Source organism: Meles meles, chromosome 8 (assembly GCF_922984935.1).
Source record: "Meles meles chromosome 8, mMelMel3.1 paternal haplotype, whole genome shotgun sequence".
In the NCBI taxonomy this organism is placed as follows: Eukaryota; Metazoa; Chordata; class Mammalia; order Carnivora; family Mustelidae; genus Meles; species Meles meles.
Window position 1 is genome coordinate 61,949,848 of NC_060073.1, and position 27,802 is coordinate 61,977,649.

The following is a 27,802-nucleotide window of genomic DNA, read 5'->3' on the forward strand; positions in this document are numbered from 1 at the left end:
ATCTACATTTCTCTGTACTTAGGATATGCAGAGTGAATGATACCAGGATAGAGCTAGCCAGGAGGATCTAACTGTGAGCCTTGTTGGACAGAATGGGGACTGGCAAATAGAGCAGAGATTAGGGCTAGGGAAACCAACAATGGAAATAGGTAGGCACTGTTGGGTCAGGGAAGTGAGGATGAAGAAGTTAGTCAAAGCACGGAGGTAGAAGTAGGTGTTTGAGATACAGACAGTTCCAGTGCAGAGTTTAGGAAGTTAGCTAGCATAGACTAAGGACCCAAATGCAGAATTTGGGTAATCAAGTGATAAGGGTCCATTAAAAGGCATAGGACGTAGCATGAGACAGTAAGGTTGAATGTTGATTCTGAGCCCCAGCTAGAGTCTGTGTGAGCTCAGGACAGACTTCCCAACCTGTGGCCAAGTGTGATCTCCCAGTGGAAGAAAGCTTCAGGACTAGGTGAGCACACCTGCCTTGATCAGAGGATCTGAGGGAACCACAGGGAACAAGACATCTCATTCTCTCTCTTTTTTTTTTTTTAAGATTAATTTATTTATTTGGCAGAGATTACAAGTAGGCAGAGGCAGTGCTCGCTTCGGCAGCACATATACAAGTAGGCAGAGGCAGGCAGAGAGAGAGAGAGAGGGAAGCAGGCTCCCCACTGAGCAGAGAGCCCAATGTGGGGCTCACTCCCAGGACCCTGAGACCACGACCTGAGCTGAAGGCAGAGGCCCAGCCCACTGAGCCACCCAGGCACCTGACATCTCATTCTCTTAATTGCAGTGTTCTAAATGACTCGACCCATTCCTATCCCATTTTTTCCTTATTCTGCCAGTGACTGAAAAAGTCTACGAGAGTGAATCCTGCACAGATAGTGAAGAGGAGCTTAAGATGAAGACCTCCTCCGTACACAGACCCTCCACTATGACTGTGAAAAAAGAACCCAAAGAAGAACGAAAGGGCCCAAAGAAAGGGACTACTGCTCTGGGCAAAGCCAACAGACAAGTATCCATTACTGGCTTCTTCCAGAGGAAGTGAACTGCCATCTCTGTTAAGTCAGAGACATGGAGTGATCAGAGGAGAAGACCAAGACAGGCAGACTCTCACTTACTGTGTAAGTTCATCCTGTGCCTGACCTTGCCTATATCAAGACTTCTTCCATCCTGTGAGGTTTATACTGTTTCTGGTTTTTAACCAAAGGGAAAGCACCTGGAATCAAGAGGCAAAAGAATATTTAAGAAGCTGTTATGTTCTAAGGACATTTTCTTAAGCACAATCTTTGACCTGTTCTGGAGAAGAATCCACTCCAAAAATAAATTGGAACAGGTTTCAGAATTATCACTGAAGCCATTTAGTTGCTAATTCATTGGGCCCTACACACCCTGTGCCCTGAGCACTTAGGGTTCAGGGAGTATTCCTCCTTGTTCCTTTGCATTCTGTGGACTTATGTGGGTCTTCATTTATCCCTGAATTTTACAGGATGTGTTTACCACTCCCCCTCTAATCCCTTCCCCACTACCGTACTTCTGTGTGAAGCCATTTTCTGTAAGTCTTTTAAATCTTGGTTGGACTAAAGGCTGAAACAAAAATCTCCCTGTAATCCTCTAATCCTCTCTTCCTCTGTTAGAAAGTACACGGACTCCTGGCTACAGACCAGCACATTGCTTGTGTTCTCCCCCTTTCAACAAAAGCTCTCTGGACCTTCACTCGCAATTAGTAGGTAGGGAAAAGCCTCAGGCAGAGCACAAATAGAAATATACTGATGTATTCGACTCCACCAGAAATGACTTAGTGTCCGCCCTGATGACAGTGGAGGCCTCGCCATGTTGCTGACACAGGGCGCGCTTTACACTGCTTTTGAGCTTTGTCTCCTTCCGGCTCCCAATCTCAGTACCTGGAGAATGAACGCCAGCCAATGAAATGGAGGCTGAAAAGAGAAATCCCTTTCCATGTGCAGGGTACAATAGTCAAGAAAAATTTCTCCTTCTCGAGGAACCTGAATGTTCAGAAACGGCAATTTTCCGGGAATGTAATGAGGAAGAGATAAAGCACACATTTTTATACAGATGTTGCTCATCTGTATTTTTAACCCTCCCATTTGCCTAAAAATACAAGCTAGCCAAGAAAAGATGGAGAGACTGAGTTGTTAGGACTAAACAGCAAGTAAAACATTTTCATTTTTTACTTATGGAAAATCATCTAGTCCTGTGGTAACTTTTGAGCAGTTTCCATTATGGCTGGATAGTGAGCTTAGTGGATGGAGGTGGTGTGGTAGTGAATCCTGCACAGTGAGTTCTGGGCAAAGGAACGCAGGCTTGGCTGCTGGCGTGGCTCACGACTGACAGACGAGGGATGTCTGACTTAGCCTGCGTATGTCGTGATGCAGTCAGCCGTCTGCTGTTTAAGGTTAGGACTTCGACTGACCTTGGATTAACGTGAACATCTTTAGCAGCCGTCAGCCGGGGCTTCCCAGCCAGGCACCGTGTGGACTTGATTGAGACCAGAAGTTTGGGAGACGAGTCCTGGCATTACGTCTAGGACTTGAGAAGGCAGAGGCTTTGTGTAGCAAGCAGAGTAAAGGTTGACATATTCCATAACCCTTTCTTTTTAAAATGTAAAGGATGGAAAGCCTCAACTTATCTTTACAAAAAAACCTCTGGAGAGTGATCTCTTATAGATGGTTATTTTTGTCATTGCCTCTAGTCCTTTTTCTAAATAAGAATGGAAAATTAAAGAAAAAAACAGTCTAGTTTTTTTTTTTTTTAATTATTATGCTGGGATCTCTAATAAAACTGAATTTTGAATTGGAAAATTCTTGGTGGTGGTCGGAGTTCCCCCTTTGAAATGGTGATGCAAATCCTGTGATCACCATATCCAGTCTGCTGCCTAACCTCTGACCTGTCTACAAGGCTTAGGAAGGAGTGAAGTGGTGGCCTTTTTTTTTTCCTTTTTATGCAAAACTCTACTGTGTTCTCCATAGGAGTTAAATAAATTTGAGAAGCTGTGTTAAAACAGTGCTTCAAACTGAATGTCTGCTGGGGCGGTTACTCAACAGGACAGCCGCAGTGTGCAGTCACCTCAACTCTGAATGGAGACAAGGCTGGTTTCCAGTTTATATTGTTAAAATTGCACACCCCGTAGTCTGAGATGAACAAGTTATTTGCTGCCTTCATCATTTTTTCAGCCCCATGGGAACTCTTAGTTTCAGCCAGACTCAATTTTTAGTTCGTTTCGGAGAAAATGTAGTCCTGATCTTGCACACTGTATTTGTTTGGCTTCATCACTTGCTAGCCATGTGACCTTGGGCACATTTCTAAGCCTCAGGTTCTTTGTCAAAATAGAGCTAAAACGAGGATCTCTGGATTTGCCAAGACTGAAGAAATATGTATTTAAGTAGCATAAATTTGGTATACAGGTGGTAGCACGGTGCACCTGGGTGGCTTAGTTGTTCAGCATCTGCCTTCAGCTCAGGTCATGATCGCAGGGTCTTGGGATCGAGCCCTGAGTTGAGCCCCGCATGGGGCTCCCTGCTCAGCGGGAAGCCTGCTTCTTCCTCTCCCACTACCTCTGCTTGTGTTCCCTCTCTTGCTGTCTTTCTCTCTGTGTCAAATAAATAAATAAAATCTTTTAAAAAAATGTAGTAGCACATAGGTGCTTTCCAAATGGTGGCTTCCTTCCTGATGTGAGAAATGATGCCAGCAGCTACCAGCTTTCTGAAATGTTGTCAAGGATATGAACGAGAGGTTAGACTCTTTCAGGGTCATCATTCTGGCTGTAATTGTGATCAAAGGGAGATGATGATAATTGCCCTATTTTATTTTTTTAAAGATTTATTTTTTGATAGAGATCACAAGTAGGCAGACAGGCAGGCAGAGAGAGAGAGAGAGAGAGAGAGCGAGGAGGAAACAGACTCCCTGCAGAGCAGAGAGCCCGATGTGGGACTCAATCCCACGACCCTGAGATCCTGACCTGAGCTGAAGGCAGAGGCTTAACCCACTGAGCCACCCAGGTGCCCCAATAATTGACCTATTTTATGAAACAGTTTCCAGAGTAGATACCTTTCTTTTGAAAGAAAGTGAGATTCCTTGGCTGTATATACTATTCACGAAAACATTTATGTGCATCTACTATATGTCAGGCCTCTGAGCTGGGCACAAGGGGTATAGTAGAGTCCTGTGCTTGGAAGAGACAAGCCAGTAAAATGACATTATAACGTCCTATGATAGAATGCCATGACAAATAAGCACAGGCTTCTCTGAGACCTCAGGAGGGTGGACATTCTTTCTAGAAGAGAGAAACCTAAGCAGATAACTTGAAGGATAAGTAGGATTTGACCAAGCAAAGAGGAATGAAAAAGATTTTCTAGGCAGAGGAGCATGACTTTGGCTGGAAATGGATGGCAGACTTTGGGAGTAAGAGGGAAATGTATTGAGAAATGAGGCTGGCGTCCTGCTGAGGAGTTGGGATTTTATTTGAAGACTAAGGGCCAACTGAAGAATTTTAAGAAGAGGAGTAACATTAGAAGTTGATTGTCATCTAAGAGGGCAACTGGCATTTTCTTTGAGTTGGTATGTCATATAGTGGGTCTTTCTACCCATGCATGCACATTGTATCTTAGTTCTGGTACTATTAAAATTAAAATTTTAGTGGTATTAGAGAAAAATGTCACTGTTAAAATGAGGCTGCTTCATTCTGGCAGCCAGTGTAGACAATTGCAGTATTTCCCTTCTCTTCCTCCATCAACACAGATTTCTCTGGCAGAAATAATTGCAGTTTTTTAAAAACTGATTTCAAAAACTGGGTAGTTCTCTGACACTCTCAAGAATCTGTGCCTCTTTGCAGCTCCCTGTAAAGGGAGCGGCGAAGGGGGGCGAGTGGAACAGTTCTATTTCTTTTCTATCTTTGTTTCTCTAAGAAGACATTAGTTATTTTATAGGAGAGTGCTGAAGAGAAGGGCCATATAAGGAAACTAAATAGTTTCTCGAGGACAAGAGTAGAATGAGTGCATAATAATGTATTTGCCAGAAACGTACTCTGTCAAGACTCGTTTTGGTAAACTCATCTCTTTTCATTGGTTCCGGGATCTCAGTGTGCTGTAATGCAGCTTTTTACCACCATGAAACATTCTGGGGCTGCCTCGTTTTGTTGTGAGAAGACAGTATTGCTTTCTGAGTTATTGCCCTGGCGTCGTCTGTAAATTAGCCCATGCTGTCACCATGCCCTCTCTGAAGGGCACATTGTACCCAAATGACTGCATTTAGGATTGACTCTTGCCACTCCCTGCTGCATGACACTTCTCACCACTTGTATCTGTGTCCAGTTTTGTGTGTGTGTGTGTTCTTAAGTGTGGGCCACCCACAAATTGCCACCCAGGCTCTTTAGCCAGAGAAACTTGGTAAGGCTTCAGATCCAAACCCACCTTAATTCTAGAATTGCCCTTTCATTTCGAACTCTAAATGTTGTCTGGCTCCCCGACACCATTCCCTCTCTTAATTCTGATTTGCTCTTGCCAGACTCCTTGTTTCTTAAGGCTTCACTTTGGCTTCTCCCCCTCTTTTTTTTTTTTTTTTTTTTTTCCTTTTTTCTTAAATACTCAAAAGTTCCTCATAGCTAGTCCTTCTTTGACTTCCTTCTTTTGGTCTTTCAGGCTTTCTTCAGGTTCTTTCACATCTTTTACTGGACTGCTCTTGAAGAATGGAAAGACCACGTTGTTTAATAGTTGCTTTGGATCATTCAAACCCAAAGTGTCAAACAGCTGTTGAATGCTAGTTATGTTTACTCCTGGACAAGATACTTTTGAGATTGCAGGAGCTCAGAGGTTACTGTTTTGGAATGGCAAGACATGCACACTAAGTAGCATTGTGTAGCAGTGGAGATGACACTTAGAGGAGTGGTAGACAAGGAGCTTAATAACTCAGAAAAGAACCAGGATAATCATAATGGGCATCATTTCATAGTCCTTTATAAGAACAGCAGGATTTAACTCAAAACACAGGCTAAGGAAGGTTCACCATTTTAGCTGTTTGAATGTCACTCATCATTTGCATGGTCATAGTATAAGTAATCCATAATTAAAAGAACATTTAGTGGAGTTATTTCTGTCCTATCTCAAGAATGAGGATTTTTGGGGTGTCTGGGTGGCTCAGTGGGTTAAAACCTCTGCCTCTGGCTCAGGTCATGATCCCGGGGTCCTGGGATCGAGCCCCGCATTAGACTCTCTGCTCAGCAGGGAGCCTGCTTCCTCCTCTCTCTGCCTGCCTCTCTGCCTACTTGTGATCTGTCTGCCAAATAAATAAGTTAAAAAAAAAATGAGGATTTTTTAAAAAAAGATTTTATTTATTTATTTGGCAGAAAGAATGAGCACAAGAGAGAAGGATCCAGGGGAGGGGGCCGAGGGAGAGGGAGAAGCAGACTCCTTGCTGAGCAGGGAGCCCAACATGGGGCTCCATCCTGGGACTCTGGGATCATGACCTGAGCTAAAGGTAGAAACTTCACTGACTGAGCCACCCAGATGCCCCAAGAATGAGAAAGGAGCAGATATCAAGGATTGTTCCCAAAGGCAGTTTGTGGGATATATTTTAGATTAGCGTAAATTCAACTCAGTTTTGTATGTGCTCAGTTTTTGCATATGGAGGAAGCAGGGTGCTTTGATGGAAGCCAAAGAAGTTGGGAGGCAGAGGGGTCTGGATTCAAACTCTAAGGCACTGACTTTAGGTAAGGTACTCATCCTCCAAGAACTTGTTTCCTCATCTTTATTTTTTACTTTTTTTTTTTTTAAGATTTTCATTTATTTAACACACAGAGAGATCACAATTAGGCAGAGAGGCAGGCAGAGAGAGGGGGAAGCAGGCTCCCTGCTGAGCAGAGAGCCTGATGTGGGGCTTGATCTCAGGACCCCGAGACCATGACCTGAGCTGAAGGCAGAGGCATAACCCTCTGAGCCACCCAGGTGCCCCTCATCTTTATTTATTTTTAGGAAGATTTTATTACTTATTTTAGAGGGAGCACTTAAGGGGTAGGAAGTGGGGGCAGGGGAAGAGGGAGATAAAGACTCTCAAACGGACTCCATATTGGGTATGGATACCAATGCAGGACTCGATTTCATGACCCTGAGATCATGACCTGAACTGAAATCAAGAGTTGGACACTCAACTGACTGAACCACCCAGGTGCCCCTACTCCTTTACAGTGAGCTACCACTTACCTTAAAAGGTTTTAAGTCTTTAATGAAATACTCCACAGGCAGCTCCCAGTATTTGGACATATAGTAAACACACAGAATAACTCACACTTTTGAATACCTACTATGTGTCAGGCACTGTTCAAGTGTGTTAAGAAGTACTAGTACTATTTTTTTTTAAGATTTTGTTTATTTATTTGATAGAGACCACAAGTAGGCAGAGAGGCAGGCGGAGAGAGAAGGGGGTAAGCAGGCTCCCCACTGAGCAGAGAGCCTGATACGGGGCTCGATCTCAGAATCCTGAGATCATGACCTGAGCTGAAGGCAGAGGCTTAACCCACTGAGCCACCCAGGCACCCCAGGAGGTATTAACTCTTAATGCTCATATAACCCTATGAAATAGGTACTTTTATTCTACTTTTACACATGAGGAAACTGAGGCAGAAAAGTTAAGTAACTTGTTCAAAGTCACAGAGTTAGCACGTGACACAGAGGTAAGATATAAATCTTGACAATTTGGCTTCAGTGCCTGTAGTCTTAACCAATATTCTCTCTTGCTCTTGGCTCTATATTAGTTCACACTTTGATACTGGCCAGTGATGATTGATGTTCGCTTTCATAAGTGAAAGTACAACTAGTTGTTCAGTTCCCAGATTGTGAGATGTGAAGGCAATCTTAATGTTTATCTAACTCAACCACTCATCTGCTGCTCGAGTCCTCTCTCCAGTATCGCTGCCAAGTGGTCTTGAATCTATAAACAAAGATTCCATTATGCTCAGTATACCATGCTTAGTAAATTACCAAGTTAGATAACTAGACTAATAAATGTTGAAGAATTTAAAGAGAGGCTGGAATAAAGTAAAGTTTTCTGATTAATTTAAGATCACCAGGAAACTTCTAAATAGAACATAGTTCTCTAAGCAATGCATTTAGTTGGTCTTGGTTTAAATTATAAGAACACTGTTTTCCTTTGAAAAAAGATTGTCCAATTTGTGGCCTTGTCTTTGACTTAACCTTGTAAGAAAATCAAGAGGAAATTTGGCACTTTTTATCCTAGTGAACCATGCTGCAGGTTCACAGGTAGAGAAGTAGTCGCTGAATATTTGTTGCTCACTGATTGCACTGGGGTAGGACAAGGCAGTGTTTTCCATTTTGAATATCAAAACCAGGTTTGGGGCCTCTGGCTGGCTCAGTTGGAAGAGCATGGGACTCTTGATCTCGGAGTCGTCAGTTCAAGCCCCACGTTGGGTATAGAGATTCCTTAAATAAAAAACAAACAGGTTTTTCCAAAAGATTTGTGAAGAACATATAAAGACAGCATAATCATGGTATTGTTTTATTCTATCCTGGAGTGGGATGTACAGGAAGCTCAAGCATTTTTCTGCAAACCATAAAGCCTGATATGAGTGTGTTTCCATTATATCTCTTAGTTATATTCTACCTATATATGGGGACTCTATCTTGTTTCATCCTTATGATAACCTGCAGAGTTTTCTCTTCCTCATTTTGCAGAAAACAAGTCTAGTTTGCTTAGCTAGTATGCCCAGCATCTCTCAGTAAGGGAGTGAAGGGGGGCTAGAACCTAGGTCTTCAGACTTCACATTGTGTGACTTTTCCACCCCAATAAGAAGAATGTATTGGTCCACTCATAAGTCTACTTTGAAAAAGCTTATGGATTTGCGCAACAACCATGATGGCTGCTGTGAAAGAAGAGAAGCCCATGACAAGTTCTTTGCCTTCCTGGGACAGACCATCATTGGAAAGGCAAACGTGTGCATGTTTGTGCATTTCATAGACTTTCGTTAAAAGTTTACTATGTGCCCAGCACTGTTGTGCTAGATGCTGGGGATACAAAGGTAAATATTTTGCCCTTGAGGAATTTACTGTGTAGTGGAGGGAGAGATGTAGACAAGTAATTATAATGTGCTATGATACTAATATAATACTTTATACTTATTAATACTAGAAATAATACTAATGTAATAAAAATTAAAATAATATAATAATACTAATATAATACTTAAGAGTGCTTACCAAGGGGCAAAATTTGTGCAAGGTATCTAAATCCACTTTCTCTAATCCTTACAACACTTTCATTTACAAATGAAGTTAGGGAGTCTTAGAGAGTTACATGATTTGCCCAATAATTGGCAGAGGTGAGATGTATCTTTCTTCTTTTTTAAAGATTTTATGTATTCATTTAGAGAGAGAGACTATGCCCATGAGCCTGGGAATGGGCAGAGGGAGACAATTTCCGGTAGACTGCACTGAGCATGGGACCCAGTGTGAGACTCAATCCCACAACCCTGAGATCATGACCTGAGATGAAATTGAGTCAGACGCTTAGCCAGCTGAGCTGAGGTGCCCCTCTTTTTTCTTCTTTTAAAGATTTTATTTTAAAGTAATCTCTACACCTAACATGGGGCTCAAGCTTACAACCCTCAGATCAGGAGTTAAATGCTTCACCAGCTAAACCAGCCAGGTACCCCACGATGGGCCGTTAGTAATAAATTTATAACGAAAAATTGGAGGAACTGAAATACTTGAATGACTGATTAGCAAACCTGTCTGGGAAGCTGACTCCCAGTCATATAGGTGTGGGAGTGAACAAAAGGATTAAAATGAATTGCACCTTGAAAATCATTGATCCCATATAGGGATGATTTTGCCACACTGACTCTTGGCTACGATACCCTGGTTCTATCCTTATATGAGGAATACCACGCCCGTGGACTATACATTAGGCTAGAGACAGGCTCTCTCTCCTCTGATTGGCCTGGAGAGCCAGAATTTGAATGCTTAGTCTTTTTGACTTATAGCCTATCCATCTTCTGTGTAAAGGGGGTTTGTGACTGCCTTAGGGATTAAGGATTCAGAGGACAAAGTGCTTAAACTGAGGTTTTTGAGAAAAGGAGTTTGCCAGATGGGGAAGTGAAGCGCATCCCAAGCAGAAGGAACAGGACATGTAGGCACACAGGCATAAGGGAAGCATGGAGTGTTTAGAGATTATAAGTGGCTTAAGGAGAGGTGGTATTGTAGGCTATGAGGTCAAATAAGTGAGCGGAGGCCAGACCACAGAGATCCTTGCTAAATAGTTTAGGGTCACTCTATAGACAATAGGAAGCCACTGAAGAATTTTAACTTTTCTGAATTGTACATTAGAAAATCACCTTTTGTAGCTTGAAGAGAGAATTACCTGTAATGAAGGAGGTCATAAGTCAGAGCCAAGTTGCACCTGCATCTTGAAATAAAGCAAGCAGAAGAAAATAATGAGTTGGATTTAGTTTAGTTTTAGGCGAATGACTTCTTTTTTTTTTTAAAGATTGGTTGATTGATTGATTGATTGATTTGGCAGACACAGATCACAAGTAGGCAGAGAGGCAGTCAGAGAGAGAGGAGGAAGCAGGCTCCCCGCCGAGCAGAAAGCCCAATGCGGGGCTTGATCCCAGGACCCTGGGATCATGACCTGAGCCAAAGGCAGAGGCTTTAACCCACTGAGCCACCCAGGTGCCCCTAGGCAAATGACTTCTTGATTTCCATGGAAACTCAGGACAGGAATCAGGAGTAGCTTCATATTTGGAATGATTAGCCTTTTGCTGGGTCATCTCATGCTTGGAAATCCTCTGGCTCTTGCCTGAGCCATGGTCCTAGTTAAACCATGGAGATGGGATTGGTTCCACGGTTCCACTAAGGATACACGTAGGCCATTCTCTGACGCACAAACACAAACTCTGATTTAGACCTGGAACTTACCGCATCTCCCTGGAATTCTTTGGGCTTAAATGACCCATAGCTCCAGAATGGTCAGCTAAATTCATCCCAAGTCATATTTATTATATATTTATTCCATACCAAGTGCTTCCAGATACTTTATGTTATTTAATGCTGATAATTTTGTGAGATGTAGATAGCAGCCCAGTTTTGTGAATTAGGAAATTGAGTGGCAGAGAGGCTGCCCAGCTAGCGCATGGTAGAGCTGGGTCTACCCCAGGGTCAGACTGGTGGCCTATCACTATCCATTCTTGACCTGAGTTCTTTTCCAGTGGTTTAGAGCACAGTAAGCAGTACTACATATCACAATTAGAGTGCATATCAGTCATTCACTGAATAGCCATTATACTTGGGACTGGTCAGTAATATGCTTTTACTTCTAGCAGTGAGTTTTTTGCTGCAAACCCCAAAGCTCACCCCTAAAGTAAGGGAACAGCTATCCTGAATGCCCCCTTACACCTATTTAGAATTGTGCATAGCTCACAATATGAGTTATATGGCTTCCCAGCTTTTAGAAGCAGTGGGGTAGCTGGAGACATTTGCTTTTTGCTATCGGGCAAGTGGTTATCACTTACTGGTTTTGTAGGAAGTACTTGGACCATAAAGTGGACATACTAGGGGCACCTGGGTGGCTCAGTCTGTTAATCATCCGACTGTTGATCTCAGCTTAGGTCTTGATTTCAGGATTGTGAGTTCAGGCCCCTCATTGGGCTCCATGCTGGGCATAGAGTGAGTGAGCATGCATACGTATATATATACGTACATACATACATAAAAATAAAGTTGAACAGACTAGAGCTCAGTTCCTGTTGACGACTTGTGTGACATCTACAAAATCACTTAACTTCTCTGAGCCTCACTTTGCTCGTCTGAAAGATGAAGGTAATCGCTACTTCAAGATTGTTGTGAGGAGTAGAGATTGTAATGAAGTACCCAGTTTACAGTGCTTGGTCAGTAAATAAATGATAATGATTATTTTTTTCAAAGCAGTGCTTTGGGCTTTAACCTATGTGAGAAAAATGAGTTGTCATCATTTATTTTCAGTTGTCTTTTATTAGCGTGTTCACTTTATATTATAGTCAACACATTTGAACTATCAAAACTAATGACAAAGCAAGGAGGAGGTGCTAATGAACCAGTGTTTTGGTGGGCTTCCCCGTGATTCTGCTCACCTGTCCCAAGTTCCCCTGTGATCTCTAGTGCCCGTACCTTTCAGGTGGGCTGCCGTGTCATGCTCTACATCCTGGATTCTTCATTTCAACCACATTTCTACTTGAGACAGTTTAGAGGAAAGCCAGTGGTCTGAGTGTGTATTCTATTTCCCCAAGTTCAGACATCAGGGGGTGCCTATATAAATGAAAAAATAAACAGATTTCCAGCAGGAAAGAGGCCTCCCTCTGCCTCCGCCAATGATGTATGGAGTGCTCAGGCAGTAGTCACGCCTGGAGTTTGAGTCCATCTGTTTTCTCTGTTCACCTCCTGAGTACTGTCCCCTTGTGGTTTGCATCATTCCCAGAGACCAGCCAACTCCAAACCTCCTCTAGCCACTTGGTCAATAGCTGTCTTATTTAAACACACTCTCTCTCTTTGGATGCCAGATGTGAAGTTTCAAGGCAGCAGAGGCCAGGCTGGCTAACGCTGTGACACCTGCTTTAGCAGGCAAGCCAGTCAGCTGCTGCTTCTGATGTTGTTGGCCCTTTTTCATGGACAGCATCAGGGTTTCACCCCACCAAGCACACACACAGGCAGCTGAGGGAGCCTCATAAATTATGGTTTTGTTTGTTTACTCAGGGCAAGCAGCGTGGTGTAGTGGAAAGAGCCCTGCACTTTGAAGCAGAAAACATGGGTTTGAGTCCTCACTGGTTATGTGATTTTGTCTTCAGAGCACCTCTTTCTCTATAGATTTATAGTGTCTGAGATGGTGATAAGTGCTATTTGTTTATCTGCTTATTGGCCATCTCTTCTACCACGATGTAAATTTCAGTAAGTCAGGGGCTGTCTTGGCCATCATTCTAACTCCAGCACCTAGGACAGTGCCTAGAACATAGTAGGTTCTTAGAAAATATTTATTGAGGGGCACCAGGGTGGCGCAGTTGGTTAAGCATTCAACTCTTGGTTTTGGCTCAGGTTGTGATCTTGGTGGTGGGATCAAGCCCTGCTCTGTCTCCATGCTCAGCAGGAGGTCGGCTTGAGATTTTTTTTTTTCTCCCTCCCTCTGCCTGACCCCTTGTGTATGCGCACTCTCTCTCTCTCAAATAAATAAATAAATCTTTAAAAATAGTATTTATTGGGGTGCCTGGATGGCTCAGTTGGTTAAGTGTCTGCCTTTGGCTCAGGTCATGATCCCGGGGTCCTGGGGTCAAGCCCCACATTGGGCTCTCTGCTCAGTGGGGAGTCTGCTTCTCCCTCTCCCTCTGCCTGCCTCTTCTCCTACTTGTGCACTCTCTTGCTCTCTTTCTCTCCTTGTCAAATAAATAAATAAAATATTTAAATAATAATAATATTTATTGAATGAACTCTGAATATAAATAATAATATTTATTGGTGAACTCTGAAACTACCTTGTCTCCCTACTGGCCATGTGATCCTTGAAAAGTCTTATCTTCTCTGGGCCTTAGTTTTGTCAGCTATAAAATGAAGGCATTATATCTCTGTTCCTGGCACTCTAAGATCATAAGGATTTGCTCATTTAACAAATTATTTTGGGTCTCTATTCTGGGCACTCTGCTAAGCCCTGAAAATATAGTCACGAACAAGTCAGAAACAGAACTGCACTCATGGAGTTTTGAAAAGGAGAGGCAGCCAAATAAGTAATGGGGTAAACATGTATTTAAGGACCATTGTGATAAGCCTTACAAAGGATCTGCAGAGGGCACTGCAAGAGATTTAATTAATAGGGAGAACCTATTCATGCTGGGGGGTTGTCTGGGAAGATGACCTGATGAAAGTGACATTTAAGCTCTGATTCTACAGCTCAGTAGGGAAAAGGAGTACGGGATTTCAGCCAGAAGGAAGGGTTTATGTGAAAACCCTGGGGAAAAGTGTGGCTGGAACAATGAGCAATAGGGAGGTTGTGTCCAAGATGAGGCTAGAGAGGTAGGCTGGGCTAGACTATTGGGACCTTTGTGGCTGTGGTAAGGATTTTGTCATTCTAAAGACAAAGGGAAGCCAGTAAAGATAATTCCTATCAGTATGGAGCGCTCACTAGTACAGACAAAAAGGAAAGTTGGATCCCCTCCTTATGTGTCTGTCCAGTGTGATAGGGCAGATAGTACTCCATTTTGTAGATGAAGAAAGGGAGATTAAGTGGTCTTGCAAGTCACAGGTAGAACTTAGTCTTTGAAATTTTGTCCACATCTCTCAATACTTTTCCACGTTTATAGAATTGAGAGCTTTTTTCCCCCCCTCAAATCCTCCAAATGGCTAAATTTTAGACCTAAATATCTTGTAATAATGACTCTCATCTGAAAATTGTAAGCAACTTTTAAGCAAGTCTGATAGAGACAAATTTCTCCTGAGCAGTTTCTCCTGCTTACATTTTGGGGAACTACAACCAAATTTTTGATGCATTTTTAGTTGTCCTTAGGAAGGATTTCTAGGAACAGGGTTATTGTGTCAAAGGATGTAAGGTCTTAAAGAACTCTTGACACATACTGCCCGGTTGGCCCCCCAGGGTTGTACCAATTTTGATGCTCATCATCAGTACATGAAAATGACTTTCTCAGTGCTTCAAATAATGACTCTCTCACTGCTTCAAGCCAATCTAATTTCTTAGCGAGCAAGCAGTTGTTTTGTTCATTTGGAGACAGGGAATTCGACTAGGCTTTCACAGTATTAATTGGGGGAAGAAGGTGAAGCGAGAGAGATAGCACCCAAGGGAAGCAGGAAACTCCCAGAGGCCTAGGAGGAAGCCAGAGAGTACCTCCTGTGAAGTCTGGTCATTCACTGACACAAGGCACTCTTTTGTGTGTATAGTTGGTGCTGTTCACAACTTGGTGTGGTTCCTGGGGACATAAGTAGGGTCTCTAAAGCTGAAAGAAGTCTTAAAAACACCGAGAAAGAAGAAACTCTTTTCCAGCATAAGCTGAGTTGGTGGAAAGAGCAACAATGAGTTACGACTACCAGCAGAATCAAGAGAGTATCAGCATAGGCTTTGTTAGCTCTGCAAGTGGGGATGCAGACCTAAGAATCAGAGATCTTGGTGGCATGATGGGCCTGGAACTTTATCTCCCTACAGTGCCTTGCACAGAGTAGGTGCTCTGGGAGTGTTTCAGAGCCAAGCTGAGTTAACAGTAATTTGCTGTTAATTCAGATATTTGATATGCAAAGAAATGGAAATGAAGATTAGGGCATGGTTCATGTCCCCACAGATCTTCCAATCTAGTGATGGTTAACGAAAAGTTATAAGCAATTACAAAATACTAAGAGGAGGGGTAGGAGAGGAGAAGTATGGGGTACCATGAAAGTATATAGCAAGGCCCCCCCCATGTCTAGCCTTAGTGGATATAGTAGTATATAGGGTAACTTCAATGAGAACAGGGCTGTATATACCTTATTCATCGTGGTATCCCAGTACCTGCTATATGAGGGGTGCCCCATAAACATTTGATGAATGAATCAACAAAGGAATGAATGAATGAAGTGCTATCTAAATTGGTAAGCCCCAGTGGAGGATGGGAATAATGTTTCATACAGAGATAAAGGCAAGGTAAAGGCCTGGATAGATTAAGAAAGTAGGTTGATGCAGCTGAAGCAAAGTCAAGGGAACACAGAGTAACAAGATTCAAGGGTGAAGAGGTCAAAGGAAGTCGGGCTAAGGAGGATCTTCTGAGGCCTGTAAGGACTTTGGATTTTTTTGTAAGAGAAACAAGAAACCAAGGTAAGTTATTGAGCAAGGAAGTGATATGGTCAGATGACAGAGCTAACAGTAGTTAGTTAGTACATGCCAGCCATATGCTAGAGACTTTATATATAATATCTCTTATTTTCAGAACAACCCTGCAAGGTATATGTAATCCCCTATTCTATAGATGAGATCATGTGACTTACCTAAAGTCGAATAGCACATCTGGGATTGAAATCAAGGCCTGTGTATTCTTTCCACTAGATCCCACTGCCTCCCTACTGCTTGATAGTTTCACTTTCATTTCTTGTGAAAATGCCTTCCCCTGGTCCTTGGCTCCAAGAACACCAACCTTTAGCTAGGCATGTGAGTAGCTGGTTAGGACAATCCAAAGCCTACCGATTATGCCACTGCTGCTGAATTTTTTGATGTGTGCAATGGTGAGAACTTGTGGCTTCAAGTATGATTCTTCACCTGTCTGTGTTCAATCATATCTGCCCCATACAGATTTTAGCACATTATACCATAACCACAGTAATAACACAGCAATCATTTGTGGAGCTTCTGCAAAGTGCAGGCACTATCAGGAATTCATATATATTATTTTTTTTCATTTTAATAACAATATTTTGAGGTAGCTGTAATTAGCATGATTTTGACATGAAAAAATTGAGGCCAAGAGAGGTTAAGTAACTTGCCCAAGATCACACAGTTAAAAAATGATTAGAGGGTCATGCAGAGTAAATGATACTAAATTAGCTCTTAGGCCACAAACAACCATAAAATTGGATACAACATATGAAATAATTGTCTTCAGATGTTGGACAACAGACAGAGTAGGAATATGATCCCTAATAGAAATAAAACAAATGATGTACCTCATTATCAACCAATTTGGAAGCATTTTCTAGGTCCCGATGCAGGGATTTGCTAGGATGAGGAAACAAATCAGAGTTCAGGATTTTTGAGGCCGGTGAAATTTGCAGGGCAGGGTTTCAGAAGCTGGTATAGAAAAGGAGCTCTGAAATATGCATAGGTGTCCCCTATACATAAGATAGGTAGATAATTCATAAGACCAAGCAGAGAACAACTACTGGAGAACCATGAGCTAAACAACTACCACTATATGCAGAAAACCGGGGTATGTTTGAGTTATAACTAGCCAGAGGGTGGAGATCTCATTGAGTACTCCAAGCATCCAGTGAGCTCTCAGAAATTCCAAGCCTTAAAGGCAGGTCTAATCTAGCCCTGGAGTAAAGGCTACTCTAGGAATACCCTAACAGGCTTTAAAACTGTCCTCAAAAGGATCAGGTTCATCCACAACTAAATGATCTGCCTGCCAGAGCAAAACTCAGCATCCCATTAAGGAAGACAACAAAATCCCCACCCAACAATGTAGCATCCATAGTGTCTAGCACAAAATATATTAATAAACATGCAAAGAAGCAGAAAAATGTGACTCATAATCAGAAAAATAATTTAGTAGAAACAGAGCCATATGTAACATTAATGTTTGCAGTTAACAGCTTAAATGAGTTAAAAACGTGTTCAGGGCATTAGAGAAAAGTATAAACATAATGAGGGAGAATAAGGAATCTCAACAGGGAACCAAAAATTATCAAAAAAGAATTAAATATAAATTATAGAACTGAAAAATATAATAATTTTTGAAAAATTCAGTGTGTGGGGCACCTTGGTGGCTCAGTTGGTTAAGCCTCTGACTCTTGATTTCAGCTCAGGTCATGATCTCAAAGTCCTGGATAGAGCCCCGCATTGGGCTCCCCACTCAGTAGGGAATCTGCTTGTCTCCCTCTCCCTTTGTCCATCCCCACACTCAAACCCAATCTCTATCTAAAATACATATATTTTTTTTAATGACTGCTTGATCTGCAATCACAACCACAATCCCAGCAAGTTATTTTGTGAACATGGACAAACCAATTCTAAAGTTTATATAGAGAGGTAGAAGATCTCCAGAATAGCTAACACAATATTGAAGGAGAGGAACAAAGTTCATAGTCACTACCTGACTTGAAGACTTATTATAAAGCTGTAGTAATCAAGACAGTGTGATATTGGTGAAAGAATAGACAGATCAATGAAACAGCATAGAGAGCCCCCAAAGTAGACCCATATAGTCCATTGATTATTGATACAGGATCACATGCAATACTATGGAGCAAAGATAGTCTTTTCAACAAATAGTGATGGAACAACTGGACATTCACATGGGAGAAACGAATCTAGACACAGAAATTCTACCCTTCACAAAAATTAACTCAAGATGGATCATAGACCTAAATATGAAACACAAAACTATAAAACTCTTAGAAGATAACATAGGAGAAAACCTAGATGACCTTGGGTATGGTAATTACTTTTTAACATCAAAATATCAAAAATACAATCAAAGAAAGAATTGATAAGATAGACTTCATTAAAATTAAAAGCTTTTAAAAAAAAAGCTTTTGCTCTGTGAAGGATACTCTTAAGAGAATGAGAAAATAAGTCACAGACTCAGAGAAAATATTTGCAACAGATAAATCTGATATAAGACTATTATTCAAAATATATGAAGAACTCCTAAAACTCACCAAGGAAACAACCAAATTTTTTTAAAAATAGGAAAAATACTTAAACAGACATATGACCAAAGAAGAAAATACGCATGACAAATAAACATATGAAAAGATGTTCTACATCATTTGTCATTAGGGATTTATAGATTAAAATAATAATGAGATACCACTATACACGTATTAGGCCAAAATCCACAACACTGACAACACCAAATGCTGGAAAGGATGTGGAGCATTAGGAACTTTCATTCGTTGCTGGTAGGAATGCACAATGGTACAGTCACTTGGAAGATAGGATGTTTCTTACAAAACAGTCTTACCATATGATCCAGCAATTGTGCTCTTTGATATTTACCCAAATGAAGTGAAACTTATGTCCACACAAAAATTTTATGTCTACACAAAAACCTGTACCTGGATGTTTAGGGCAGCATTATTCATACATAAATTAAGAACTAGCAGAACCGAAAAAAGTAGATAAATCCACAATCTAGGTGGTTACAGAATGATGGAGTCATGACTTCTGGAGTGGCAGAGTAAGGAGCTCAAAAAATCCTAAAAAACATATAAAAAAAACCCAGAACATTAAAACTGAACAAAATTGTCAAAAACAAAAGGGATCAAAGGCTTACAACAAATTGAGAAGCACTTATTCATGAAAAACTACTGAACCTTTGGTAAGAACAGTGGCCGTCTATGACGTCTTAGCCTGTGGCTGTTCCTAACCGTTTTCCTCCTACACTACCACCCTAGCTCACCTACCTCCATAACTGTTCTACATAGAGAGGCAAGTCATGGAAAACTGCATCTTTGCTTTGGCAAGGTGCTCCCTTGATTTGAAAAACCCTATGCCCAGGGACATTGAAAGAAACAGAGCAATCTCAATGGCAAAAAAACCCAAAACAAACAAACAAAAAAACCAAGGAAGGACAACAACTCAGCTAGTTTGAGGTTCAGGTCCTGTTTGGGGCAAGCAAGAGGACAGAAATTTAGTAGGGTTATACAAGGAATGATACAGTCATAGTGGGTCTTGTTAAGTTCCCACGTATTTCTGACAAAGCACATACATGAACAGGAGGGCAGAGTGCTCTGGCCGTCCACATATTCCTGGTAGAACTTGAGACCACGTAGACAGGCAGAGGAATACAGTAGTTCCCAAGAGAAAGTAAAAGCTGTCGCAGACTTATAAACTCCCTGAATTTTGAATGTACTCTCACACACACACATTAGATTTATCACAGAACCACTGAAGAAGGTGTAAGTCTTACGGGCTCAAAGTAATTGAGCACATCCTCTGATCAATCATTGGCTGACTACTTAGCAATGCAGATACAGAGGCAAGGAAGCAAGATGTAAACATAACAGGAATTTTATTTATTTACTTATTTTTAAAGATTTTATTTATTTATTTATTTGACAGAGATCACAAGTAGGCAGAGGGAGAGGGAGAAGCAGGCTCCCTGCTGAGTAGAGAACCCGATGTGGGGCTCGATCCCAAGACTCTGGGATCATGACCCGAACCGAAGGCAGAGGCTTTAACTACTGAGCCATCCAGGCGCCCCCGTAACAGGAATTAAAAAAAAAAAAATTAGAAAGACAACAATGACTGCACACTGCAGCTTCCACAGATCTAGTCGGGGCCAGTTACTAAGCAACCAAAAGCAACAACAGTCTGTAGGGAGAAAATATCAGATTTCAGAATGGCTATAACCTATTATCAAACAAACCAAAAAATGAGATACACAAAGAAATGGGAAACTATAACCCATATTTAGGGAAAAATGCACTCAGAACAATAATATTTAAGACTTTAAAAAACCTTAACCAATTTGACTTGACTGACATTTGCAAAACAGGACACTCAACCAGAATGCTTATTCTTTTTAAGTGCACATGGAAGATAATCATTTGTATTTTTACAAAATTTAACACCTATTGTTTTCTTAAAAAGTTTAATCTCTACACCCAAGGTGGGGCTCAGACTCAGCCCCAAGATCAAGAGCTGCACCCTCTTCCACCCGAGTCACCAGGCACCCCTTAACACCTATTGTTGATAAGGAGAAGAAAGAAACTTCCCCCAAACTAGAAATAGAACAAAACATCCTCAGTCTGTAAAGCTGGATCTATAAGAATTCTATGGCTAAGTGATACTTTATAGTGAAATATTGAACACTTTCCCACTAAGTTTAGGAGCAAGGCGGTGATATCAGCTATCATCAATTCACTCAATATTATATTCTTGGAGGTTCTGGCCAATGTAATAGGATGAGAAAAGTAGCCAAAAGATACTAAAATTAAAAAGGAAGTAAACTTTTATTTTCAAAGAGCATGATCAAATAAATAGGAAAATCTAAGAAATATAACCAAAAAAACCCGACTTGAGGCAATAGTGAATTTAGTAAAGTGACAGAATATCAGGTCAACATATAAGAATCACTTGAAGGGCACCTGGGTGTCTCAGTGGGTTAAGCCTATGCCTTCAGCTCAGGTCATGATCTCAGGGTCCTGGGATCAACTCTCCTTGGCAGGGAGCCTGCTTCCTCCTCTCTCTCTGCCTGCCTCTCTACCTACTTGTGATCTCTGTCAAATAAATAAAATCTTAAAAAAAAAAGAATCAATTATATTTATATATACTAACAATAAACAATTGGAAAATTTTTAAAATACTATTTATAATAGCATTGAAAACTAAAGTAGGGGCACCTGGGTGGCTCAGTTTGTTAAGTGACTACCTTTGGCTCAGGTCATGATCCTGGAGTCCTGGGATCGAGTCCCACATCAGGCTCCCTGCTCGGCAGGGAGTCTGCTTCTCCTGCTAACATCTCTCCTCTCATGGTCTCTCTCTCTGTCTCTCTCTCAGATAAATAAATATTTTTTTAAAAAAGAAAACAAAGTATTTAGGGATAAATAGAACCTACAAAATACTGAATAGAGAAATTAAAGAAATTCAGAATGAATGGAAAAATATACCATGCTCATGGGTTGGAAGAACACAATACTGTTAAAATTTTTTTAAAGATTTTATTTATTTGACAGAGACACAGCAAGAGAGGGAACACAAGCAGGGGGAGTGGGAGAGGGAGAAGCAGGCTTCCCTGTGAGCAGGGAGCCTGATGTGGGGCTTGATCCCAGGACTCTGGGATCATGACCTGAGCTGAAGTCAGACACTTAATGACTGAGCCACCCAGGCGCCCCACAATACTGTTAATTTGTCAGTTTTCCTCAAATTGATCAATAGATTCAAAGCAATTTCTAGTAATACCTTTTTTTTTTTAGAAAAAAGTACAACTGACAAGTTGGTACTAAAATTTATATGGAAATATAAAAGCTCTAGAATAGGCAGTCTTGAAATAAAACAGAGGTGAAGAATTTACATTACCTGATTTCTAGGCTTACAGAAACGCTATAGTAATTAAGACATTGTGGTGCTGGTATAAAGATAGGAAAGATGGATCAATGGGACAGAATGGTAAGTCTAGAAATGGTATTGAATTGATTTCATCCAAAAAGCAAAAGCAATTCAGTGTAGAAAGAAAAGTATGTTCAACACACAGTGCTAAAAAAATTGCTATGAAATTTTTTCTAGAAGATTATTTTCATGATCTTTGGATAGCGAAAGATTTCTTAGAACCCAGAACCATGAAAGAAAAAATCAATAAAATGGAATTCACCAAAACTTAAAGTTTAAACCTTCTGCATCTCAAAAGGCATCATTAAGAAAATGAGTAGGAAAGTAAATTTCCTTATCTATGTCTGTATGTTTGACAAAGGACTTCTATCTAGAATATGTAAATAACGCCTATAGCTCAATAGTACGACACAATTAAAATGCAATTTTTAAAAAATGGGCAAAAGATATGAACGTATGTTTAATATCATTATTCATCTGCAAAATGTAAATTAAAATGTTGACATACACAACATGCCCACTAGAATGGCTAAAATCAAAAGGACACGTCATGTCTAGTGCAGTAAGGATAGTGAAGTAAGCAAAATACATTGCTGGTGGGAGTGTAAGGTGTAGTGATGCAACCACTTTGAAAATTAGTCTGGAACTTTCTCATAAAGTTAACATGCACCTACCAAATGACCCAGCAATTCCACTTGTCAATATTTACCCAAGAAAATGAAAACAAATGTCTGTAGAAAGATTTGTACAGTAATATCCACAGGAGCTTCATTTCAAAACTGGAAACAACCCAGATATTTACCAACAGGTAATGGGATAAGCAAATTGATATCCATATAATAGAATACAATTCAGCAATGAAAAGGAACTCTACTGAACATTTAAAGAAAATTTAATACCAATTCTTCACAAACTCTTTCAAAAATCGGAGAAAATACTTCTCAACTCATTCTGTGAGATCATTGTTACTCTGATACTAGAAACCAGACAAAGGCATTACAAGAAGATGACAAATATCTCTCATGAATACCGATGTAAAAATCCTCAACAGAATATTACCAGACTGAATCCAGCAAAATATAGAATTATTCACTCTGACCAAGCAAGATTCAGCCTAGAAATGTAAGATTCATTTAACATCTGAAAATCAGTTAATGTAACATACCTTATCAAGAAGAGACATAAACTACATGATCATTTCAAGAGTTAGAAAAAGCATTTGAGAAAGTCCAGTACTGTTTCTTGATTTAAAAAACTAAACTAAAAGGGGGCATCTGGGTGGCTCAGTGGGCTAAGCCTCTGCCTTCAGCTCAGGTCATGATCCCGGGGTCCTGGGATCGAGCCCCACATCGGGCTCTCAGCTCTGCGGGGAGCCTGCTTCCCCCTCTCTCTCTGCCTGCCTCTCTGCCTACTTGTGATCTCTGTCTGTCAAATAAATAAATAAAATCTTTAAAAAAAAAACTAAAAGAAGAATAGAAGGGAACTTCCTCAACTTGATAAAAGGTATCTATGAAAACCCGCAGTTAACATCACACTTAATAGTAAAAGACCAAAAGCTTTTCCTATATAGGCAACAATAAAAGAAGGATGTCTTACTCTTACCACTTCTAATTTTGTACTGGAAGTTCTAGCTGAGAGAGTTAGGCAAGAAAAAGCAATAAAAGAGACCCAAGGAAAGGAAGAAGTAAAATAAGCTCTATATCCATGTGACATGATCTCCTGTGTAGAAAATCCTAAGGAATCCACTAAAAAACTATTAGACCTAATAAACAACTTCAGCAAGATTTCAGGATAAAGATTGATATGCAAAAACCAATTATATTCTACAGATTAGCAGTGAACAATCTAAAAAGGAAATTGGGTGTGCCTGGGTGGCTCAGTCAGTTAAGCATCTGCCTCCAGCTTAGGTCATGGTCCCAGGGTGCTGGTATCAAGCCCCATGTCGGGCTCCCTGCTTGGTGGAGAGCCTACTTCGCCCTCTCCCTCTGCCGCTGCCCCTGCTTGTGCTCCCTCTCCCTCTTTTCTCTCTCTACCAAATAAATAAAAAATCTTAAAAAAAATTATAAAAAAAAATCCAAGCTGGCTTTTTTGGGAGGGGAGGGGGATGAAATTGATAAGCTAATCCTGAAATTCATATAGAAATACAAGGAATCAAAAATTGTCAAAACAATCTTAAAGAACAAAGTAGGAGGATTTATATTTCTTGTTTAAAAATTTACTGCAAAGAGGGGCGCCTGAGTGATCCAGTCAGTTGAGTGTCCAACTCTTGATTTCAGCGCAGGTCATGATCTCAGGATTGTGGGATCCAACCCATGTCGAGATCCTCACTCACCAGGGAATCTGCTTGAGATTCTCTCTCTCCCCCTGCTCCTCCCTCACCCCCGCATGCATGTGCTCTCTCTCTCTCAAATAAATATTTTTTAAAAACTTAACTACAAAGATGCAGTAATCAGGAAGGTCTGATACTGGCTTAAGGATAGACATAGAGATCAGTGGAACAGAACTGATAGTCCAGAACTAAACCCTTCTATTTATGGTCGATTGATGTTTGGCAAGGGTGCCAAGATAATTCATCGGAAAAGAATAATCTTTTTCACAAATGGTGTTGGAATGACTAGGTATCCACATGCAAAGAAATAAAGGTAGGCCTCTTACATTGCACATAAAAACTCAATTAACACAACAGGGGCTAGAGGTAGGGAGAAAGGGGAATTCTTTAGTGAGTACAGACTTTCAGTTTCACAAGATGAAGAGTTCTGGAGGCTGGTTGCACAACATGAATGTACTTAACACTACTGAACTGTACGCTTTAAAATGGTTAGGATGGTACATTTTATGTTATGGATACTTTACCACAATCAAAAAATTTTTCAATAAAAATGTTTAACTCGGGGGCGCCTGGGTGGCTCAGTGGGTTAAGCCGCTGCCTTCCGCTCAGGTCATGATCTCAGGGTCCTGGGATCGAGTCCCATATCGGGCTCTCTGCTCGGCAGCGAGCCTGCTTCCCTCTCTCTCTCTGCCTGCCTCTCTGTCTACTTGTGATCTCTCTCTGTCAAATAAATAAATAAAATCTTTAAAAAAAAAAATGTTTAACTCGGGGGGCACCTGGGCGACTCAGTGGGTTAAGCCGCTGCCTTCAGCTCAGGTCATGATCTCAGGGTCCTGGGATCGAGTCCCGCATCGGGCTCTCTGCTCAGCGGGAGCCTGCTTCCCTCTCTCTCTGCCTGCCTCTCTGCCTGCTTGTGATCTCTCTCTGTCAAATAAATAAAATCCTTAAAAAAAAAAAATAGGTTACTTTAAAAAAAAAAAGAATAATCTTTTTCACAAATGGTGTTGGAAAGACTAGGTATCCACATGCAAAGAAATAAAGGTAGGCCTCTTACATTGCACATAAAAACTCAATTAACACAACAGGGGCTAGAGGTAGGGAGAAAGGGGAATTCTTTAGTGAGTATAGACTTTCAGTTTCACAAGATGAAGAGTTCTGGAGGCTGGTTGCACAACATGAATGTACTTAACACTACTGAACTGTACGCTTTAAAATGGTTAGGATGATATATTTTATGTTATGGATACTTTACCACAATCAAAAAATTTTTCAATAAAAATGTTTAACTCGGGGGGCACCTGGGTGGCTCAGTGGGTTAAAGCCTCTGCCTTCAGCTCGGGTCATGATCTCGGGGTCCTGGGATCGAGCCCCGCATCGGGCGCTCTGCTCGGCAGGGAGCCTGCTTCCTCCTCTCTCTCTGCCTGCCTCTCTGCCTCCTTGTGGTCTCTGTCTGTCAAATAAATAAATAAAATCTTTAAAAAAAAATGTTTAACTTGGGGCACCTGGGTGGCTCAGTGGGTTAAGCCTCTGCCTTCAGCTCAGGTCATGATCTCAGGGTCCTGGGATCGAGCCCTGCTTCGGGCTCTCTGCTCAGCAGGGAGCCTGCTCGCCCCACCTGCCACTCTGCCTACTTGTCATCTCTGTCTGTCAATTAAATAAATGAATAATCTTAAAAAAAAAAACCACTTAACTCAAAATGGACCATAGACCTAAATATAATAACTAAAAGCTATAAAACTCTTTCAAGAAGACAGGAGTAAAGCTTTGTGATCATGGGTTAGACCAGGCCTTCTTAAACACCAAAAGGATAAGTGACAAAAGAAAAAGTAGGTAAGTTGGAATTTAAAGGACACCCTCAGGAAATGAAAAGACCTCCTACCAAATAGGAGAAAATATTTGCAAATGATTTATCTGATAAGGGAATTGTATCCAGAATACATAAAGAACTACAATAACTGGACAGTAGAAAGACAGTAATCCAGTTGAAAAACAGGCAAAGGATCTGAACAGACAGTTCTCCAGAGAAAACATACAAATGCCAAAAAAACTCACGAAAAAATGTTCAGCATCCTCAGTCATCAGAGAAATGCAAATGAAAATTATGAGAAACCACTTTATGCTTGCTGGGATGTCTATAATAAAGATTGACAACACCAAGTGTCAGTGAGGACGTGGATACATTGGAACCCTCATACCTTGCTGGTGGGAATGCAAAATGGCGCAGCCATTTTGGAAGGCTGATTGGCAGTTTATAGTCACCATATGACCCAGAAATTCTACTCCTAGGTATATACCCCAAGGAAATAAAGCATACATCCACATAAAAAGTTGTACACAAGTGTTCATGGCAACATTATTCATCATAGATAAAGAGTAGAAACAGCTCAAATATCCGTCAACTGATGAACAGTTAGGTAAAAGTGGTATATCTGCACAGTGGAATATTATTCAGCTATTAAAAAGGACAAAGTACCGATACATGCTACAACATGGACGGACCTTATAAACATTATACTAAGAGATAGAAGCCAGACGCACAAGGCTAAATATAATGTAACAGTGGAATGCAGAGTAGACTGCATATCTTAGTACTTCCTGGATGCATAAATGAATTAATAATTAAGTAAAATACCCATGCCAACTGGATTTAGAAGGTGAAAGAGACATGAAACTATGGTAAAGCTGAGTTTGCTAAGCTGCCTGAGTGAGGGGCAGGTGGGAACATTAAAGAGACCAGGAGAGGCAGGGTAGGATCTGAAACTCAGATCCCAGAGGAGAGCACAGATGGGAGAGCTCTTGGCTTAGAGGTGATAGGTTAAGTGGGGGCAGTGTTTAAGTTCACAAGGGAAGAAGTTCGGAAATAAGAGCAGAGTGGGGACAGCTGAGCCCTCTGCCCTTGTTTCTGGAAGAAGATGTCTGAGAACCTGGGCATTCAAGTGGCATGAGGGGTGTGTGGTGCTGGGGAAAGAACCTAGGACTTGAGTCAGAGGACCCAGGTTCTTTAGCTCCGCCTTGCTGTGTGACCTTGGGTAGCTGATCCTCCTGTCTGAGGCTCTTTCTTCACCTGTAATCAGGGATAATAATCCCAGCCCTCTTTCCCAAAACCATTGCATGGACCAAAAGGGAGAATGCATAAGAAAGTGCTTTGTAAACCGTAAAAGACTCATCAGATGTAAGGAGTTACTATTGCTGCAGTGGGAGATGCAGAAGGCCAATAAAATGGATTGGGTTGCAGTAAAGCACAGGGGTTACTTTCTGTTTCTTAAAAAAAAGAAAAAAGGAAAGAAAAACCAGCAGCAGCAAGTACTGCCAGGTGCACAACGTAGTTTTTCCAACTTTGAGAAGCAAATAACAGAGAGGAGCCAACTGGCTCATCCCAGGAGGCCTGTCTTCACCAATTGAATCAGAAATCACAGCTCAGGGAATAGTTGCAGGCAAGGGCCCAGGACAGCAGGCCCTGTCCTGGCGGGGCGGGACCCAGGGGGTGTGGGGCCAACAAAGGTTGTCCACATGGCCCAAGACCCGGGCCCTGGGCCCCTGTGGCTTAGAGCTTCCTTCGGTCCCTGCCCAACCAGATGTATTCCTTAGAGTCCCAGGTGGCCCATGAAGGGGCTGCCAGATCCCGGGCCACATTCGGGAGCATCACCTCAGGGTTAGGCAGAGAAATGACCATGGCTTTACCACAAAATAGGC

General features: G+C 41.3%; 1 protein-coding gene across 3 annotated transcripts in view; it reads left to right on the forward strand.

Moving 5' to 3' along the window:
* Positions 1-27,802, forward strand: part of POLD3 (DNA polymerase delta 3, accessory subunit) — a 105,395-nt gene that overhangs the window by 45,706 nt on the left and 31,887 nt on the right. The window contains exon 12 of one of the 3 annotated variants that reach the window (XM_046014519.1): positions 834-3,799. The exons of 1 other annotated variant lie outside the window; for it this stretch is intronic. In XM_046014519.1, the coding sequence (XP_045870475.1) occupies positions 834-1,036 (203 nt within the window). In that variant the 3' untranslated portion in view covers positions 1,037-3,799. Of the gene's footprint in view, positions 1-833; positions 3,800-27,802 lie in introns of those variants that run through there. One more of the 3 variants, XM_046014518.1, reaches the window with a different exon arrangement.